The sequence below is a fragment of the Meriones unguiculatus genome, chromosome 5 (assembly GCF_030254825.1).
Source record: "Meriones unguiculatus strain TT.TT164.6M chromosome 5, Bangor_MerUng_6.1, whole genome shotgun sequence".
Taxonomy (NCBI): Eukaryota; Metazoa; Chordata; class Mammalia; order Rodentia; family Muridae; genus Meriones; species Meriones unguiculatus.
Window position 1 is genome coordinate 46,288,014 of NC_083353.1, and position 19,878 is coordinate 46,307,891.

The 19,878-nt window shown below is 41.3% G+C and overlaps 1 protein-coding gene across 1 annotated transcript; it reads left to right on the top strand.

Annotated features, from left to right (window-relative positions):
- Positions 1-767: 767 nt before the first annotated feature.
- LOC132653994 (vomeronasal type-1 receptor 44-like) lies at positions 768-1,697 on the top strand. Its single transcript, XM_060383305.1, has one exon. It carries the CDS (start codon positions 768-770, stop codon positions 1,695-1,697), a length of 930 nt encoding a protein of 309 aa, XP_060239288.1.
- Positions 1,698-19,878: the final 18,181 nt, after the last annotated feature.

Here is a 19,878-nt window from a genome sequence, read left to right on the forward strand (position 1 = left end):
TTTGTTCTGGAGATTAATTAAGAACATTTGTCCTGGCCGGGCAGTGGTGGTGCATCTTTTCAATCCCAGCACTCAGGAGGCAAAGGCAGGAGGATCTCTGAGTTCTAGGTCAGTGTTGTCTACAGAGTGATTTCCAGGACAGCCAGGACTACATAGAGAAACCCTAACTTGAAAAACCGAGAGAGAGAGAGAGAGAGAAAGAGAGAGAGAGAGAGAGAGAGAGAGAAAACGAGGAGGAGGAGGCAGAGGTAAGAGGGGCAGGGAGGGGGAGAGAGACAGACAGAAAGAGACATAGAGAATCAATGATTAATGACTGAATGAAAAAGAGAGTGAATGACTACTTGGCCAGCAATGAAGAGGGCAGTGAGATAAATGACCCTGTGCACGTGGGTCTGACAATCAAGTGAGATGCAGCTATTACCCCTGAATAAACGAAACATGTGGATCAGGAGAGGTTAATTTTTTATAACTTGTGGAAATGTTTAATGTACAAGAAAGTTTGTATTTTGAGACAGGCCTACAATGGTCTGCACAGTTCAGTTTTGCATGGGAAGCATCAGGACAGTGGGGACAATGGGGACTATGGGGATGGCCTCAAGGGAGTCTGAGATGGAGCTGAGTTCTTTTTGGATGAGGTGGAATTGGGATGAATTGACATCTTGTTGCCATCTCAGTGTTGGGGGGTAATGCTTCATTACCAGTATTTGTAATGAAGAGTTTTCTCTTTTCTCCTCAGATTTTTGGTACTTCAAATAAACACACATACAATGAATAAAGCCAGCATACTCCACACTAACACAAACATTAAAATCACCTTGTTCTCTGAAATGAGTGTTGGGATCTCAGCCAACAGCATCCTTTTCGTCTTCCATCTCTGTATGCTCATTGGTGCGCACAGGCCTAAGCTCATTGATCTCGCCATTGGATTCTTGACCCTGACCCAACTACTGATGCTGCTAACTATGGGACTCATAGCTGCAGACATGTTTATGTCTCAGGGGAGGTGGGACCCCACCACATGCCAATCCCTTATCTATCTGCACAGGTTCTTGAGGGGCCTCTCCCTTTGTGCTGCCTGTCTGCTGAATGTCCTCTGGACCATCATCCTCAGCCCTAGAAGCTGCTGCTTAGACAAGTTTAAACATAAATTTGCCCCTGACATCTCCTGCACCCTTTTTCTTTGTGTTCTCTACATGTCTTTTAGCAGTTACCTCCTGGTATCAATAAGTGCCATCCCCAATTCGACCTCAGATAATTTTATGTATGTTACTCAGTCTTGCTCACTTCTCCCACTGAGTTACTCCAGACAAAACACATTTTCCACACTGGTGGTCTTCAGGGAAGCCTTTCTTATCAGTCTCATGGTGTTCTCCAGCGGGTACATGGTGACTCTTTTATACAGACACATGAAGCAGGCCCGGCATCTTCACAGCACCAAACTTTCTCCAAAAGCATCCCCAGAGCGAAGGGCCACCCGGACCATCCTGCTGCTCATGAGCTTCTTTGTGGTTCTCTACATTTTGGACAGTGTTATCTTCCACACAAGAATGAAGTTCAAAGATGGCTCTCTGTTTTACTATATCCAGATTCTTGTGTCCCATGGCTATGCCACAGTCAGTCCTCTTGTGTTTATTTGCACTGAAAAGCGTATAACTAAATTTTTAAGGTCACTGTGGGACAGGAAATTAAATATCTGATTAATCAATGATGGGTAAAATTGTACACTCCTTAATACAATCTAATATGTTGCCATCATATCATGACATAGTAGGAACATTCTGTGGCTTAAACTGATATGTGAAAACATCCTTTTAACATTCCATCTGTTTACTCTGTGTGTGGATGGCAAGTATATAAAACAATATTAAACTGCATTCCCACTCAGATATCACATGAAGTTTATCTTTCTCAATGGGTTTTCAAAGGAGGTCTGTGAAATGGCTCTCATCTGTCTTTTTTAGCACATTACTTTTTATTTATTTATTTATTTATTTTGGAATTTGTGGCAGGGTTTCTCCATGTAGCCCTGGCTATCCTGGGCTTGCTTTGTAGATCAGGCTGACCTCATACTCACAGAGATCTACCTGCTTCTGCCTCCCTGAGTGCCGGGATCAAAGGCATGTGCCCTCATGCCCAGATTACTTTTAATTTTTTTAAAAAATGATTTAACTTTTAACTGTGTGTGTATGTGTTTGTGTCTGTGTTTGTGTCTGTGTGTGTGTTTGTGTGTGTGTGTGTGTGTGTGTGTGTGTGTGTGTGTACTTGAGTGCAGGTCATCCTGGAGGCCAGAAATGTCAATTACTCTTAGAGCTAGACTTATAGGCAGTTGTGTGCCTCCCAAGGGAGAGTGTTGGTAATTGAACTTGAGTCTTTTAGAAAACAGTTTGCATATGTGCTGAGCCATCTCTCTGGCACAGCCCATTACTTTAAATATGACATTTTCAATAAATCATTGCCTCAGTTGTTTATATTTGGAAAAATATACAAGGAAACACTGTTTTGAGAATAAATTATCACAGGATGCAGAACACACACACACACACACATACACAGAGCCAAAATGATATGCAGAGAAGCATCCTGTCATTTGCATAATGGTGGTCCTATGGCCTGATTTAAAACAGTCAAAGTAGAAACAGCCACTGTCTAGAAGTGTCAGGATGTGGGATCAGGTCATGGCCTCCCCTTGTTAAGGAATGCTAGTCAGAACATGAAGAACACCTCGAATGTCTGCCATGCCAGTCAGACACACTGCACAATCTTGATGAGTTACTTATGAAAGACAGAGCTTAGATGTGTCAAAGGAATAGAGACCATAGACAAAGTGCTTTATCTGGGCTCAAAAAATCCAAATTTAAGTAGGAAACTAGTCACAGATAGTTACTCAGCTGCACTATTGATATACTCCAGGGACCTGAGGGCTTGCAGCATGCCTGCTTAATTGAGACTAATCAGATACCTGCCCAGAGCACACTTCATTTGAGAGAACACGGACTCAGTCACACAAGTAACACAGCTGAGCACACTCACAGGAAGACTTCACACAGCTGAACCCACTCATAGGCATACTTTACAGTGCAGAACACACACTTAGAGACTTACTTCCCACAGTAAAACTGTTATCTGTCACTCAGTGTGAGGATATGTCACAAGCATGAACCCCACTCACACCCAGAATCGAGTAATTTCAGTGTTGACACTTACATATAATCTGAAGAAATAACTGAAAACTGGTTAGTGGAAAAAGAAAGATCAGAGAAGATCTGTTCCATGTTCTGTCTACACTCTGAGTGAGACCTAGAGCCTCAGACAGGCTGTAAATTATCAAAAAGAATGGAATTTAACTAAGTAACATGAGAGAACATTTCACACACCAAGGACATGGAGGAGAAGAAATAAACCACACAACTGTAAGTTGTATAAACCCATGAGCAGACGTTTCCCTGGTGGCTCAAGTCTATAACCATGAAATAAAAACAGGAGGATAGTGAGTTCAAGGCCAGCCTGAGCTACAGGATGAGTCCAGACTAGCACACAACAGTCACAAAGCAAAAAATAATTATAAGAATAAAATATTATTTTAAAATCCAATATAAGATGGGTGGTGGAGGCACATGCATTTAATTATAGCACTCAGATGGCAGAAACAGGAGATTCTCTGAGTTCAAGGTCAGCCTAGACTTCAAATCAGGTTCCAGGACAACTAGGGCTACACAGAGAAACGCTGACTCAGAAAAAAAATTCCAAATTAAACAAAAGGAAATGTGCACAGGAAAGGATTAATCTTACTTCTTCACAGTGGGTGAAGAGCATAAACGAATGTGTTGATCCCATGGTAAAGGTGAGCTGTATGATGGTGGCAAAATCAAGCCCATGGATTCATAAACACAGGGTGGACAGGTACTGCTCAGCCCTGACATAAACCATGCTCTGCACACATTTTCTCAGCATTAGGAGTTTGGTAGGCTGAGTCCATGTTGTAGAGGAGGAAACTTTTTCTCCTCCCTGGATGTAGTGCACCCTCAGTGCCAGAGTCACCCAGCATGCACTAGGTCTGCAGAAGATTTTCTTCTTTCCATTGCACTCTTTATTTCTGTTTGTCAGGCTAGAAAATTTGAGACATCTTAGCTGACATTCTTGTAGTATCTCTTTTAGTAAACATTCTTGTCGTATTCTGCATCATCATTAATCACCCAGTTATGTTTTGTGAACTATTTTGCTAACACATTTTCCCTTCCTGCCTTCTCCCTATAAAGTTGTGTGAAATTTTTCAAATATGTGAGAGTTGGATCAGATTATAGACTTGCTCTCCCTCTTTGTGTCTCTTTCCCACCACATTCTTTTCACCCCTCCTTAGGATCGCATTGAACTACTACTGGACGGGACATACTTGGCGCCCAACAGGGGGTTGAGGCACGGGAATCAAATTGAATGTCCTTCTTTGTGTACCCACACTCCTACATAGGATCTGGTGCTTCCACATGGGAAGTGATTGAAGGTTATGCATTGAGATCTCCATGGGACTGCCCATCTGTGAGTTTGATCCATTGAGGTAAGTCAAAATGACGAATTATTGGACAAAAATTGAGCAAGCATGACTTATTCTTACAGGGTCTCAAGCAGTCCTTCAAGACACAAGGAGTAAAGGTAAACAAAAAGGAATCTCACAAGCCAAAGAGTTACTTTAAAAATTAGAGCAGCCAAACAGGCAGAAAAAAGTACTTCTAAGGTCATTTCAAATGTTCATAAAGGAGCTCAAACAGATTTGTGTAATTTGACAGCAGAAAATAATTTAGGAGACAAGCCCTAGAAAATGAGTATAAAACAGAGTCAGAAGGGAAAAATAAAGTTGCCAAGTCTCATAATTCAGAATGGCCTCCTGCACCCACCTCTCTCTAACCCTAACAAAGAAAAAAGGCCCCCAGTCTGGCAGGGACAGAACACAGGGCCGTAGCTCAGTGAGCAGGAAAATCGGGGACACTACATGCCTCCTTCCCTCTCCCCTACCAGGAGCTAGGCTTGGATGACTTGCAGAGAACTGGGTGGATGGGAATGCTCACACCCTCCGAATCAGCCTAAGACCAGCCTCTACCAGCTGCTGAGCTGAGCAGCAGTTCACCCTGCCACCATCCTCCTCTCATCTCTTCTCCCAGGAGCTTCATTCAGTGTTGGCTCTTGGACATGGGCCAGAGTGATGGAGCCACTTCTAGTTTTAAAGTTTAAATTGTGTGCACTGATAAATTCTGAAATTTACATCTAGTTCTGACTTTTGAAATCATGGTTATGCTCTATAAATTCACTCCTAAGGAGGATGTTTTGTTTTAATATTACAAAAACAGGTTTAAAAAAATATGCAAATGTTTAAAAAGTAGGTACCACAGTTGTTCTTGTCTTTGTCACTGTTATTGTTTTTATCTGCCAGCTGTCTGTTTTGGTTTCTGGTTTCGGTTTGCTTGCGAGATCTGGAAAAATTGGAGAGTTTCCATTCTGGTCAAGGGAATCTGGGGGATGCCCCAGTTCCCGGGAAAAGACCTGTAACTGCTACACTTTTTTCAGGACAAAAAGAGAGGGTCGGTGGGACCTTATTCTTTGTGAAGAGAGGGCTAAGGAGGCTCTGCTCCTTCGGGAATCTATGTGTGTATATGTTTCTATGTGTGTATATGTATATCTGTGGACTTAAAATGACGATAAACTGTGGACTTAAATGTGACTGATGATATTAATATTTTTGGACATGAGACAGTGCAAATCAACACCTCTGAGTTTCGTCCTGGACCATTAGACTTAAATTCTATAAAACATTTTAAAATTTATTGGTTATTTTAAAATGGTAATCCTTGGACAGTCTAACAAAAAACTTAAAAATAGTTTCTCAACCCTTTGGGGGAGGTCAAAAGACCTTGGTTATTTATTTTATTAATTTTAAAAAGTAAAACCAAGCAATTCTGTTTTAACCAATTAAAAAATTGTAGTTATTACAATATATCATGTAAAAAACCTATAAAATATGTTGTTCTTCATTTTAAAAGGCTGGAGATTCTTCAATGCAAAACGTTTGCTTATGCTCTTTTACAGGACAAAAAGGACAACAGTTCCATGTTAGCCCAGGGTTAAGCAGGGTTATATTCAGATCACTGTTAACCACTATATAAAATATATGCCTGATGGATAGTACCTAAATAAATGATTTAATAGTGTTTCTTTCTGGCCTATAGATTTGGTATGGCCAGAATAGTCCATTTTTTGAGGGTTGCAGGCTAAGTTTAGTTCTCTGTTTAATGCTAAATAAAACTTTTGTCGTTTAATTTTTTGCTGTTAAGTTTTAATACAATATGATAAATAAGACTTGCTAGCCCCTTTATAAATTATGTTTAATTAAAAGTTTTGCCTTGATTTTAGCTTGAAAAGAGCAGATTAAAAGTTATGCTAAAGATTATAATTGAGTACAAGATTGAGTTTTACCTCATCTCTTTGTTTAGGCTGTATTTTCTTAAGGTTAAATTTAAAATGGGTAACTATCACAAAAACACCAGAGACTGGGAGTCCCAGTCGGGAGCAAAACCCACAAGGAAGAAAGGAAACAGGATTGGCCTTGGGTCACCCAATCTTTCCCTGTAAAAGGTCTTGCAGAATGGCAGGTGCGAGCCACCATTAATGAACTGGGCTCTAGCAGAGAGCACGTAGAGCCCAGAGACTGCTGTACACCCAGCTCTCTGTCACAGACAGAGTTGTGTGCCCCAGGGCACCAGATTCTGGGAGTCTCTTTCAGGAGAAAACCCCACAGGGAAGAAAGCAAACAGGGACAGACTTAGGCCACACAGAATATCCCTAGAAAAGGTCCCACAGACCAGTGGGCAGGCGTGCCACGAGTCCAGAAACCTGCTGTGTGCCAACAGTTTTTCACAGACAGAACTGTGCGCCACAGAGCACCAGAGACTTGGAGTCCCTGTCGGGAGAAATCCCCAACAGGGAAGGAAGCAAACGGGGGAGACTTAGGCCCCCCAGTATATCCCCGGTAAGGTCCCACAGACTGGCCCAACCCATGGACCTGCTGTGCATCAACTAGCCTGCTGCTGCCAGGAGAGCAGTAATCACCTGCCACAGATTACCACTTTGGTACTGGGGCCCATAGCCCCACCCTCAAACTTACAGAAGCCTGGGATCCCTGAGATCAATCCCTAGATGCTCCAAGTGTCAACCAGCTATCCCTAAAAAAATGACTAAACCAAGGGACACCCAGGTTAAAGCAGCAGCTCAATAAATTTACAGCAAGAAACCCAGAAGCAGGGCATTGTCTCCAGGAATTCTCAGGGTAAGAGAAGAGCCCTCTCCACTAATAAGGACCATAGTTACCACTCAGGTCTGTATGCCTGAGGTGAGCTCTGGCAAGTCCCATACAACACCGGCCATACAGTGACCAAAACCAAAAAAGCTGAGGAGGCTTCCTTCAGGAAAAACCATCTTCCTGCCAAGGGGATTCTCTCCAATACAGGATTCCAGGAATCACCAGAAACTAACACCCAACACCCAAGATAGCCCAATGGATAGAGGCCAGTGTAAAAGCTCAACCAACAAAAGACAGACCAATATGACATCTCCAGTACCCAGTTATCCAGTGGCAAGTAGCCCTGGACACCCCAGCCTAACTGAAATTCAAGAAGATGACATAACCTCTATGCTCATGAAGAGGATAACACAGGAAACAAATAAAATGCGTAAAGACCTAGAGGCAGATAAATTCAAACAGCTTACAGTCATCTGTAAAGAAATAAAGGAAGATAAAGAAAAAGAGATTATGGCCATCTGTAAAGAAATACAGGAAGTTGCAGCCAAACAGTTTGAGGTATTTAGAAAGGAAATACTTAAATCACTGAAACAAATTAAAGAAACAGAGGATTGTTCAAACAAACAGCTGAAGGAATTGAAGGAAAATCAGGAAAATACACAGTCAGATAGGTGAAAGAAATAAAAAAAGGCTGAAGATCTGTAGATAGAATTGAAAAAAAATAAAGAAAACACAAATGGAAAAAATTGTGGAGAGAAAGAAATTAGGGAAGCAAACAAGAACTACAGAGGTTGGCATAAGCAATAGACTACAAGAGATGGAAGAAAGATTCTCAGGTGTGGAAGATACAATAGAAGAAATAGATGTATCTGTCAAAAAAAAAAAAACGTTAAATCTAAAAAATCCTGGACACAGACGGTCCAAGAAATTCAAGACAACATAAAAACACAAAACCTAAAAATAATAGGAATAGAGGAAAAAGAAGATTCCCTCCTCCAAGTCCCAGAGAATATTTTCAACCAAATCATTAAAGAAAATTTCCCAAACTTAAAGGAGAGGCCAATAAGAATACAAGAGGCCTACAGAACACCCACTATATTAGACCAGAAAAGAAAATCCTCCTGCCACATGATAATCAAAGCAGTAAGAATTCAGAACAAAGAAAAACACTAAAAGGTGCAAGGGAAAAATGCTAAGTAATATATAGTGGCAAGCTCATCCAAATCACACCTGACTTCTCAACTGAGACTATGAAAGCCAGAAGGGCCTGGATGAATATCATGCAGGCCCTAAGGGAACACAGATGTTAGCCCAGGCTACTATACCCAGCAAAACTCTCAGTCCTCATGGACAGAGAACAAAATGATATTCAATGACAAAAACAAATTGAAAAATACCTACACACAAATCCAGTGTTACAGAAGACACTAGAAGGAAAAATGCAACCCAAGAATACTAGCTACTTTCAAGAAAACACAGAAAATAATTAACCACATTACAGTAAACAGAAAGCAACCAAGCACACAAACTTATGACCACAGCCAACATCAGAATCAAAAGATCTAACAGCCATTGGTCATTAATCTCTCTCATCATCAATGGACTCAATTTTCCAATAAAAAGACATAGAATATCAGAATGAATGTGTAAACAAGACACAGCAATCTGTTGTATACAAGAAACACACCTAAGTCACAAAGATAGATATTACCTGAGTGTAAAGAGCTGGAAGATGGCTTTCTAAGCAAATGAACTGAAGAATCAAGCAGGAGTAGTCATTCTAATATCTGATAAAATAGATTTTCAACCAAAATTCATCAAAGGAGATGGGTTAGGACACTTCATACTCATCAAGGGAAAAATTCCACCAGGAAGACATCACAATCCTGAACATCTATGTCCCTAATACAAGGGCACCCACATTTGTAAAAGAAACATTGTTAAAACTTAAACCACACATAGATCCCCACACATTAATAGTGGGAGACTTCAACATCCCACTCTCAACAAAGGACAGGTCAACAAAACAGAAATTAAACAAAGAAACAATGTCTCTAACAGAGGTCATGAATTAAATGGACCTAACAGACATTTGCAGAGCCTTACACCAAACACAAAAGAATTTACCTTCTTCTCAGCACCTCATGGAACCTTCTCCAAAATAGACCATATGGTTGGTCACAAAGCAAGCCTCAAGAGATACAAGAAGAACGAAACAATCCCTTGTATCTTATCTGATCACTGTGGAATAAAACTGGACTGCAACACCAACAGAAATAGCAAAAAGCCTACACACACATGGAAACCGAACTACTTGCTACTCAATGACAGCTGGGTCAGGGAAGAAATGAAGAAAGAAATTTAAGACTTCCTAGAATTCGATGAAAATGAAGGCAAAACATACCCAAACTTGTGGAACACAATGAAAGCAGTGCTAAGAGGAAAGTTCATAGCACTAAGTGCCTTCAAGAATAAATTCCAGACAGCTCATTCAAGCAACTTAATAGCTCACCTAAAACCGTAGAAAAAGAAGCAGACACACCGAAAAGGAGTAGATGGCTGGAAATAAACTCAGGGCTGAAATCAATCAATTAGAAACACATAAAACAATTCAAAGAATCAATGAAACCAAGAGCTAGTTCTTTGAGAAAATCAACAACATAGACAAACCCTTAGCCAAGCTAACTAAAAGGCAGAGAGACACCATCCAAATCGATAAAATCAAATATAAAAAAGAGGACATAAATAGAGACACCAAGGAAATCCAAACAATTATTAGGACTTACTTCAAAAGTGTATATGCCACAAAATTTGAAAATCTAAATGAAATGGACAATTTTCTTGATCCATTCCACTTACCAAAGCTGAATCAAGAGCAGATAAATCAATTAAATAGTCCTATATCCCCTAAAGAAATAGAAATAGTCATCGAAAGTCTCCCGTCCAAAAAAAGACCAGGACCAGATAGTTTCAGCACAGAATTCTACCAGACCTTCAAAGAAGAGTTGATTCCAATTCTCTTCAAACTATTCCACGAAATAGAAACAGAAAGAACACTACCCAACTCATTCTATGAAGCCACAGTCACCTTGGTACCTAAACCTCACAAAGACCCCCGAAAAAAGAGAGAATTTCAGGCCAATCTCCATTATGAACATTGATGCAAAAACACTCAACAAGATACTTGCAAACTGAATACAAGAACACATCAAAGATATCATCCACTATGACCAAGTAAGCTTCATCCCAGGTATGCAGGGGTGGTCCAATATACGGAAATCCATCAATGTGATCAACCAAAATAACAAACTGAAAGAAAAAAGAAACACATATAACCTCCTTAGATGCTTAAAAGTCATTTGACAAAATTCAACATCCATTCATATTTAAAGTACTGGAGAGAATCAGAGATACAAGGCACATATTTAAACATAGTAAAGGCAATATACAGCAAGCCTAGAGCCAACATCAAGCTAAACAGAGAGAAACTTAAAGCAATCCCACTGAAATCAGGGACAAGGCAAGGCTGTCCACTCTCTCCATATCTCTTTAACATAGTTTTGGAAGTCCTTGATAGAGCAATAAGACAGTTGAAGGAGATCAAGGGGATACAAATTGGAAAAGAAGAAGTGAAAGTATCACTATTTGCAGATGATATGATAGTATACCTGAGTGACCCCCGAAATTCTACCAGGGAACTCCTATAGCTGATAAACACCTTCAGCAAAGTGGCCATATACAAAATTAACTCAAAAAAATCAGTAGCCCTCCTGTATACAAAAGACAAAAGGGCTGAGAAAGAAATTATGGAAACAACACCCTTCACTATAGCCACAAATGACATAAAGTACCTTGGTGTAACCCTAACCAAGCAAGTCAAAGATCTGTATGAAAAAATTTCATGTCTCTGAAGAAAGAATTAGAAGAAGACATCAGAAAATGGAAAGATCTCCCAAGCTCATGGCTTGGCAGGATTAACATAGTAAAAATGGCCATCTTACCAAAAGCCATCTACAGATTCAATGCAATTCCCATCAAATTACCAACACAATTCTTTACAGACCTTGAAAGAAAAATTCTCAACTTCATATGGAATAACAAGGAACGCAGAATTGCTAAAACAATCCTCTACAATAAAAGATCTTCTGGAGGCATGTCCAACCCTGATCTCAAGCTGTACTATAGAGCAACAGTTAGAAAAACTGCATGGTACTGGCATAGAAACACAATGGTGGATCAAGGGAACAAAACTGAAGACTCAGAAATAATCCCAGACACTTATGGACAACTGATCTTTGACAAAGATGACAAAACCATACAATGGAAAAAAGATAGCATATTCAACAAATGGTGCTGGTCTAAGTGGATGTTTACATGTAGAAAAATGCAAATAAATCAATACTTATCACCCAGCACAAAATTAAAGTCCAAGTGGATCAAAAACCTCAACATGAAAAGAGACACATTAAATCGGTTAGAAGAAAAAGTGGGGAGGACCCTAGAACTCATTAATAGAGGAGACAATTTCCTGAACAGAACAACAACAACACGGGCTCTGAGAGCAACAATCAATAAATGGGACCTCATGAAACTGAAAAGCTTCTGTAAAGCAAAGGACACTGTCATCAAAACAAAATGACTGCCTACAGATTGGGAAAGAATCTTCACCAACCCTTTACCTGACAGATGGCTAATATCCAGTATATATAAAGAACTAAAAAAGCTGAAAAGCAAAAACCAAGTAATCCAATTAAAGAATGGGGAACAGAGCTAAACAGAATTCTCTGTAGAGGAATATTGAATGGCAGAGAAACTCTTATAGAAATGCTCAACCTCATTACCCATCAGGAGAATGCAAATCAAAATGACCCTGAGATTTCAAATTACATCTATCAGAATGGCCATGATTAAAAACTCAAGTGAAAACACATTCTGGAGGGGTTCAGAAGAAAGGCAAACCTCCTCCACTGCTGGTGGGAATGTAGACTTGTACAACCACTCTGGAAATCCATCTGGTGCTTTATCAGACAAACAGAAATAGCGCTTCCTCAGATCCAGCCATAGCACTCCTAGGCATATATCCAAAAGAGGATCAAGTACACAATAAGAACATATGCTCAATCATGTTTTAGCACCTTTATTTGTAACAGCCAGAAGCTGGAAACAACCCAGATGTCCCTCAACTGAAGAATGGATACCGAAATTGTGGTACATCTACACAATGGAATATTACTCAGCAATGAAAAATAAGGAAATTATGAAATTTGCAGTTAAATCGTGGGAACTGGAAAGGATCATCCTGAATTATTTGTCCCAGAAGCAGAAAGACACACAGGGTATATACTCATTTATATTGACATATAATATAGGATAAACCTACCAAAATCTGTACATATAAAGAAGCTAATCAGGAGGTAGGATTCTGACTAAAATGCTCAATCCCCATCCTAAAAGGCAAAGAGGATGGACATCAGAAGAAGAAGAAAATAGGAAAAAAGTTAGGAGTTTGCCACAGAGGGCCTATGAAAGGCTCTGCCCTGCAGACTATCAAAGCAGATGCTAAGACTTATGGCTAACTGTTGGGCAGAGAGCATGGAATCTTATGACAGAAGTAGAAAATAGTAAGATCTGGAGAGGACAGGAGCTCCACAAGGAGAGCAACAGAACCAGAGAATTTGAACAGAGGTGTCTTTCCAGATACTCATACTCCAACCAAGTACCATGCAAGGAGATAAACTAGAACAACTGCACAGATGTAGCCCATGGCAGTTCAGTGTCCAAGTGGGTTCCATAATAATCATTAGAGGGACTGTCTCTGACATGAACTGATTGGCCTGCTCTTTGATCACCTTCTCCTGAGCAGGGTGTAGCCTTACCAGGCCAGAGAAGATAACAATGCAGCCACTCCTGATGAGATCTGATAAACTAAGTTCAGAAGGAAGGAGAGGGGGACCTCCCCTATCAGTGGATTTGAGGAGGTGCATGCATGAAGAAGGGGGATAGAAGGTGGAATTAGGAGGGGAGGAGGGTGGGGTTCATGGGGGGATACAAAGTGAATAAAGTGTAATTAATAAAAGTTTAAAAAAAAGAGTGTGTACTAAGAGTGTGTCTGTATTTCAGCCAGATCGCACAGAACTAGGTCTTCGCATGTGATCTCCTGCCAGAGTAGCCATGTTGCTAGATTAAAATTTCCCTTCAGCTGGGTGACTTTTATGTGTGATTTATACTGAGTTTCAAAGTTTAACTTCATAATAAACACCACCTAGAAAGTCATAGTGAAGAGTTTAAGTTAGCCTGGGTAAAGTTAGCCTGAGAATAACTCCATTTTAAAATAAAGAGCCATCTTGACTGGGATCTGAATTCAGGTACCAGGAAATATCACAAAATGTGCACCTGGCAGAAAACAAAGTTAACTCTCCCAGCACCATCTCTAGGAAATATCATAGAATAAATACTTCATAGAAATTAGAGACAATCTCCCTGGCAATAATCAAGGGAAATTGGTTGATAATCTGGTGGGAAAATTCTCCCCAATGTTTCAGATATAGATTAAAAGAATAGCCATTGTGATCATATGTCTTAGGCAATTGTGCCTCAGAGAGACATATACCTTAGGTAATTGTGATTCAGAAAAGGTCACCTCACCCATCTAACTTTTACCTAATCCTGTAACATCAAGGCATATGCCCCCTGTTTGCTGTCATAGAAACATGTGCTTCCCTGTTTGCTGTCATGAAAACTCCCTGATCACAGACTTTCCCTAAAAAACCTTGCTCACTCAGGGCTCAAGGTCCCACTTCTCTACTGCTGAATCAGTGAGACTCGGTCTAGAGTTTAATTGCTCTCATAATAAAGCTCTCTTGCTATTGTATTGAGTTGTCTCCTAAGGGCTCTGAGGATCTCCTGAACCTGGCATTACATTTGGGGTCTGGTCCAAGGTGCCTCAGGACATCTAGGACTCCCAACTCAGAGAACTTAACCCCATGGGTAAATGTCTTTTGTGTTGTCTGCCTGCTTTAAGTGTTTGTTTCTGTTCATTGATTTGAAAAGCCTCAATGTGATGTAGAGGCGCCCAAAAGTGGACAAGAGAGACCTGTTGAGGTCCAGGGCCTCAGGGGTCAAAAAGACATTTTTGGCCTTGTAAGTTTTTGCCTCCCTGGAAGTCTTGGGATAGGGAAACCAGAGTGAGGACTGGTTTTCATAGCCTTTCTGGCACTTCTGTGGCAGAGAAGTACAGGTAATGCCAGGTTTTTGGTTTTACTTTGTTTCTGTGTAGGATTAATTTTCTTTTTCTTGGTGTTGTGGCAGGAGTTACTTTTGTATTTTTGTGATTAATTGCTTGTGGTCTTGCAGTTGCCTTTGAAGCCATAGCTCTTCTTGCTTTAGTGATTTTAGATATGAGCCCAGGTATAGGTTGTGAGTTGTTGCCTTTAGTTTGTTTTTTGTCTGGGATGGGTGGTTCTTTTTTGTGTATGTGTCATTTACTATTTGTTGAAATTGCTCTCCTTACTTCTTTTGCGTTATCCTGAATTCTCTTGATGAAAAGACTGGCTGATGATATGGGACAGAATACTTCCAAACCCCTTGACTTGGTTCTGACACATTTTGGAATAAGTTAAGACTAGAATTCACGGTCTTTCAGTTGATGTGAGGAGAGGAAAAATGATGACTTTTTGCAGCTCAGAATGGCCCACCTTTAATGTGGGCTAGCCAGCAGAAGGAACTTTCCACCTTCCCACCATCCTTGCAGTGGAAAATGGTGTTTTTCAGCAAAAATGTGGGCACCCAGACCAATTTCCATATATTGTAGTCTGGAAAGACCTAATGATTCATCCACCTCCATGGATTAAGCCCTTTCTGACCCCTACTAACAATCCTCCTTCCACAGACTCTACAAAACCAGAAGCCACTTCCCTGTCACCCTCACACCCCTTTTACGCTATTTTTCAGGATGAGACTCCCATGGAAATAATTTTTCCAACCCGTCCTCCTCCCACTCCTCAGCGAGCTCCAGCCCTTTATCCAGGTTCGAACCACTATCTGGCCCAGCACCAAAAACTCAGAGCCCCTTGGCAGCCTCTCCCTCGGGGAACCAGATGACTGGAGAACTCAGAATCCAAGTCCTCTGACAATTCTAGGGATTTGATTGATCTCATTGAAACTGTTCTTTTCACCCACCAGCCCACCTGGGATGATTTCAGCAGCTTTTTAAAGTTTTGTCTGCCATAGAGGAGTGCGGACATATTATATCAGAAATGCACAAAAATGTCCCAGACACTACAGGAGTTGAAACCACAGATGAAGGCCATACTGATGATTACTTTCCCTACAAGAGGCTCTTAAAGTGTCAACAGCGGCTTCTCAGGTAAGAAAGTTGCAAGCCTCTATGGTCATAAAATAGTGTTCAACAGGGAGCAAGATGTTCCTCCCTTGAAATTAATGCTAAAGGGAGTAAAAATTAGTTTTATAGTTTTGTCTGTTTGTTTTAAATATATAAGTTTAGTATGTTCTATATATGTTTTGATGTCTGATTATTGATTATTAAATGTATTAAGATTTTACATAATTTCGGTCCTGTATTAAAAACCAGGTTTATAAAAATAATAATGTTTAAAACTACATTTATATAAAATATTAAAACTGCACCTCCATGTGTTTGATTACAAGAACTTTTCTTACTGGCAGCCAACATCACAATAATATACTTGGTATTGATTTTAAAAGTACTGAATTGTTTGCATTGATAAAATCTGGTTTTGACTTTTAAAATTATGGTTGTATTTTGTGACTTCATTTCTAAAAGGGTACCTTATTTTGATATTGCAAAAACGAGTTTTAAAAAGTTATGTTTCAGGTTATGAAATATTTTAAAGTTTATCAGGTATTTTAGACAATGACAGTGGGCATTCTAACAGAGAACTTGAAACAATTTCTCAGTCCTTTGGGGGAAGACAAAAGACTTTGGCATTTATTTTGTTAGTTTTACCAAGTGAAACCAAGCCATATGATTTGAACCAATTAAGAAAATTGTAGGGGCAGCCAAGATGGCGGCGCTGGGAGGACTCTCATTCTGAACAGCAGCACAGCAGGATCGGCACAGTGACCAGCAAGCAGAACTCGCGGCCATAAAACACACGTGACTGTGTTCCTCAGATGAGAGGATACCCCATGGTGGGGGGGTTCAATCAGCTTTAACTCACCCAGGTAAACCACAGAAGAGACCCTGGTTCCGCCAGGTGCTTGGTCGCCAGCCCAGAGCTACACTCTAGCGTGATCTGGTCACTGTCCCAGACTGAACTGTGGGCCCACAACATCACAGACTGGATTTTCCAGTCGAGAGATAACCCCACGGAGCAGGAAAGGATTGGGACCGACCTTAGGTCACCCAGACATCCCCTGGAAAAGACTCAGGTTCCACGGGATCCCCTGGAGCCAGCCAGAGCCAGAGCCGGGGACCCAGGCGCCTGCATAGAGCCCTGCCTGCTCACCTGATTCGCCGCTCAGATAGAACTGTGGGCCCCAGGGCACCAGAGACTCAGTTTCACCATTGGGTGCAAACCCACAGGGAGGGAAACGGCTGGACTGATCTCAGAGCACTCAGCTGATACCACCACCCCGAAAAGGTCTCGGGAAAATTACCCACTTTAGGCAGACGCCCAGGCTCCCAAAGGCCAGAAAAGCAGAGCCACGGGCGGGCATCTGTGCTGGTGGGTTCTACTCGCCGCCACCCCAGACAGAATGGCAGTCCCCAAAGCAAAGCCTGGGTGTCCCTGGCAGGAGGAAACCCCCAGTGGGGGGATCATCAGGTCTAACTCTCAGGACACCCAGCACCAAAAGACTTTCTGGATTCACGCAGGCTCTAGGCTCTAGCTTTCTACTGCAGGCAGGAGTGTTGTGCTCAGCCGCCATTATTGAGTACCCCTAGGGCACTGGGGCACACAGATGCATCCTCAGACCTACAAAAGCCAGAGAGCCATTACAGCAGCCCTCAGATACTGTGCCAAGGATCAACCAGTTTCCCCTAGGTAGACTGACAAAACTGTAGGAAACCTGGTCCTGAAGAGTTTAATTTAGCCAGAATATAACTCCATTTTGAAATAAAGATTTTGACTGGGAACTGAATTCAGGTACCAGGAAATATCACAGAGTGTACACCTGGCAGAAAACAAAGTTAACTCTCCTAGCAACAGCCTGCAGGAAATATAATAGAATAAATGCTTCATAGAAAATAGAGACAAACTCTCTGGCAATAATCAATGGGAATCGGTTAAAAATCAGGTGGGAAAATTCTCCCCAATGTTTCAGATATGGTTTAGAAAAATAGCCATTGTGATTATATGCCTTAGCCATTGTGATTATATGCCTCAGAAAAGGTCACCCTGCTCTGCTAAACTTCACCCAATTCTGTAACGCCAAGGCTTGTGCCCCCCTGCTTCCTGCCATGGAAACCCCCTGCTCACAGACTTTCCCTTTAAAAATCCTGTTCACTCAGAGCTTGGGGTCCCACTTCTCTACTGCTGCGCCAGTGAGACTTGGGTCCCGAGTTCAATCGCTCTCGTAATAAAGCTCTCTTGAAATTGCATCGAGTAATCTCCTGGTGGTCTCTGAGGGTCCCGTGAACCTGGCATAACAGTCCTTCAAAAGGGCTGCACCCACAGCGTCCAGACCAGAGTGGTGCCTGCAGCCGACATCCCAGAAAGGGACACACAGCTTCTGGTCCAGACTGAGGCACCCAGCCTCCAGACCAAAGTGGCGCCCCGAGGTGCCAACTCAACCCAGGTGCACATTCTCCAGGCCCCGAGCAGAGCACTCAGCCTCTGGCCCAGAGACTTGCTGGGCGCCCCTCTTACTTTCCTGGACAGAATTGTGTGCCCCAGGATAACAGACTGAGTTTCCCTGTTGGGAGAAAACCCCACAGCTAGGGAATCAGCAGGTTCTTCAAGAGGACTGTACCTGGAAAACTGTAACAATAGCAGCAGCTCACTAAATTTATAACGGGAAACCCAGCAGTGGAGCAGCTGTCTTGAGCACTTATATAGGTAAGAGGAGAGCCCCCCTGCCCAACAAAGACCTCAGCTACTACTCAGGGCTATACACCTGAGGTGAGCAGTGGCAATTCCTGAGAAACACTGGCCATACAGTGACCATAACCAAAAAGCAGAGGAGGACTCCTTCAGGAAAATCATCTTCATGCCAAGGGGATTCTCCCTACATCAGGACTCCAGGAAGCACAGAAACTAACAGCCAACACCTAATACAGCCCAATGGGTAGAGGTCAGCGTAAAAGCTCAACCAACAAAAGACAGAGGAATACGGCATCTCCAGAACCCAGCCATCCAGGGGCGAGCAGCCCTGGACAACCCAGCATAATAGAAAATCAAGAAGATGACCTTACATCTATGCTAATGAAGAGGATAATAGAGGAAACAAATAAAATACGAAAAGAATTATAGGAAGATAAAACCAAACAGATCATGGCTATCCATAAAGAAAGGGAGGAAGTTAAACACAAGCAGATTATGGCCATCCATGAAGAAATATGGGAAGATGCAGCCAAACAGTTTGCAGCCTTTAGAGAAGAAATAATTAAATCATTGAAAGAAGTAAAAGAAACAGAGTTGAAGGAACTAAAAGAAAAAGAAGAAAATACAATCAGACAGGTGAAGGAAGTAAACCAAACAAATCAAGACCTGAAGATAGAACTGGAAAAATTAAAGAAAACACAAATGGAGGAAATAATGGAGAGGAAGAATTTAGGGAAGAAAACAGGAACTACAGAGGTAAGCATAAACAACAGACTACAAGACACGGAAGAAAGAATCTCGGGTGTATAAGATAAAATGGAAGAAATCGATGTATCTGTCAAAGAAAATGTTAAATCCAAAAAATTCTTGACACAGACCATCCAAGAAATCAAAGATAAAATGAAAGGACAAAACCTAAGAATAATAGGAATAGAGGAAAAAGAAGACTGCCTTCTCCAAGGACCAGAAAATATTTTCAACAAAATCATGGAAGAAAATTTCCCCAAGTTAAAGGAGAAGCCAATAAGAATACATGAGGCCTACAGAACATCCAACAAATTTGACAAGAAAAGAAAATCCTTCTGGAAGGGAAGGCTTGCAAGGGAAAAATAAAGAGTTTAAGTTAGCCTGGATATACTTAGCCTGAGTATAACTCCATTTTTGAAATAAAGAGCCATCTTAACCTGAAGCTGAATTCAGGTACCTGGAAATATCACAAAATGTGCACCTGGCAGAAAACAAAGTTAACTCTCCTAGCAACAGCTTTCAGGAAATATCACAGAATAAATACTTCATAGAAAATAGAGACAATCTCCCTGGCAATAATCAATGAGAATTGGTTGAGAATCATGTGGGAAAATTCTCCCCATGTTTCAGATATAGATTAAAAGAATAGCCATTGTGATCGTAAGTCTTAGGCAATTGTGCCTCAGAGAGGCATATGCCTTAGGCAATTGTGAATCAGAGGTCACCTCAGCCCTCTTTTACCTAATCCTGTAATGTCAAGGCATAGGTCCCCCATTTGCTGTTCTAGAAACATGTGACCTCCTGTTTTTCTCATGGAAACCC

Coding starts and splice junctions, on each gene's coding strand:
- LOC132653994 (XM_060383305.1), top strand. CDS start 768: ATGAATAAAGCCAGCATACTCCACACTAACACAAACATTAAAATCACC.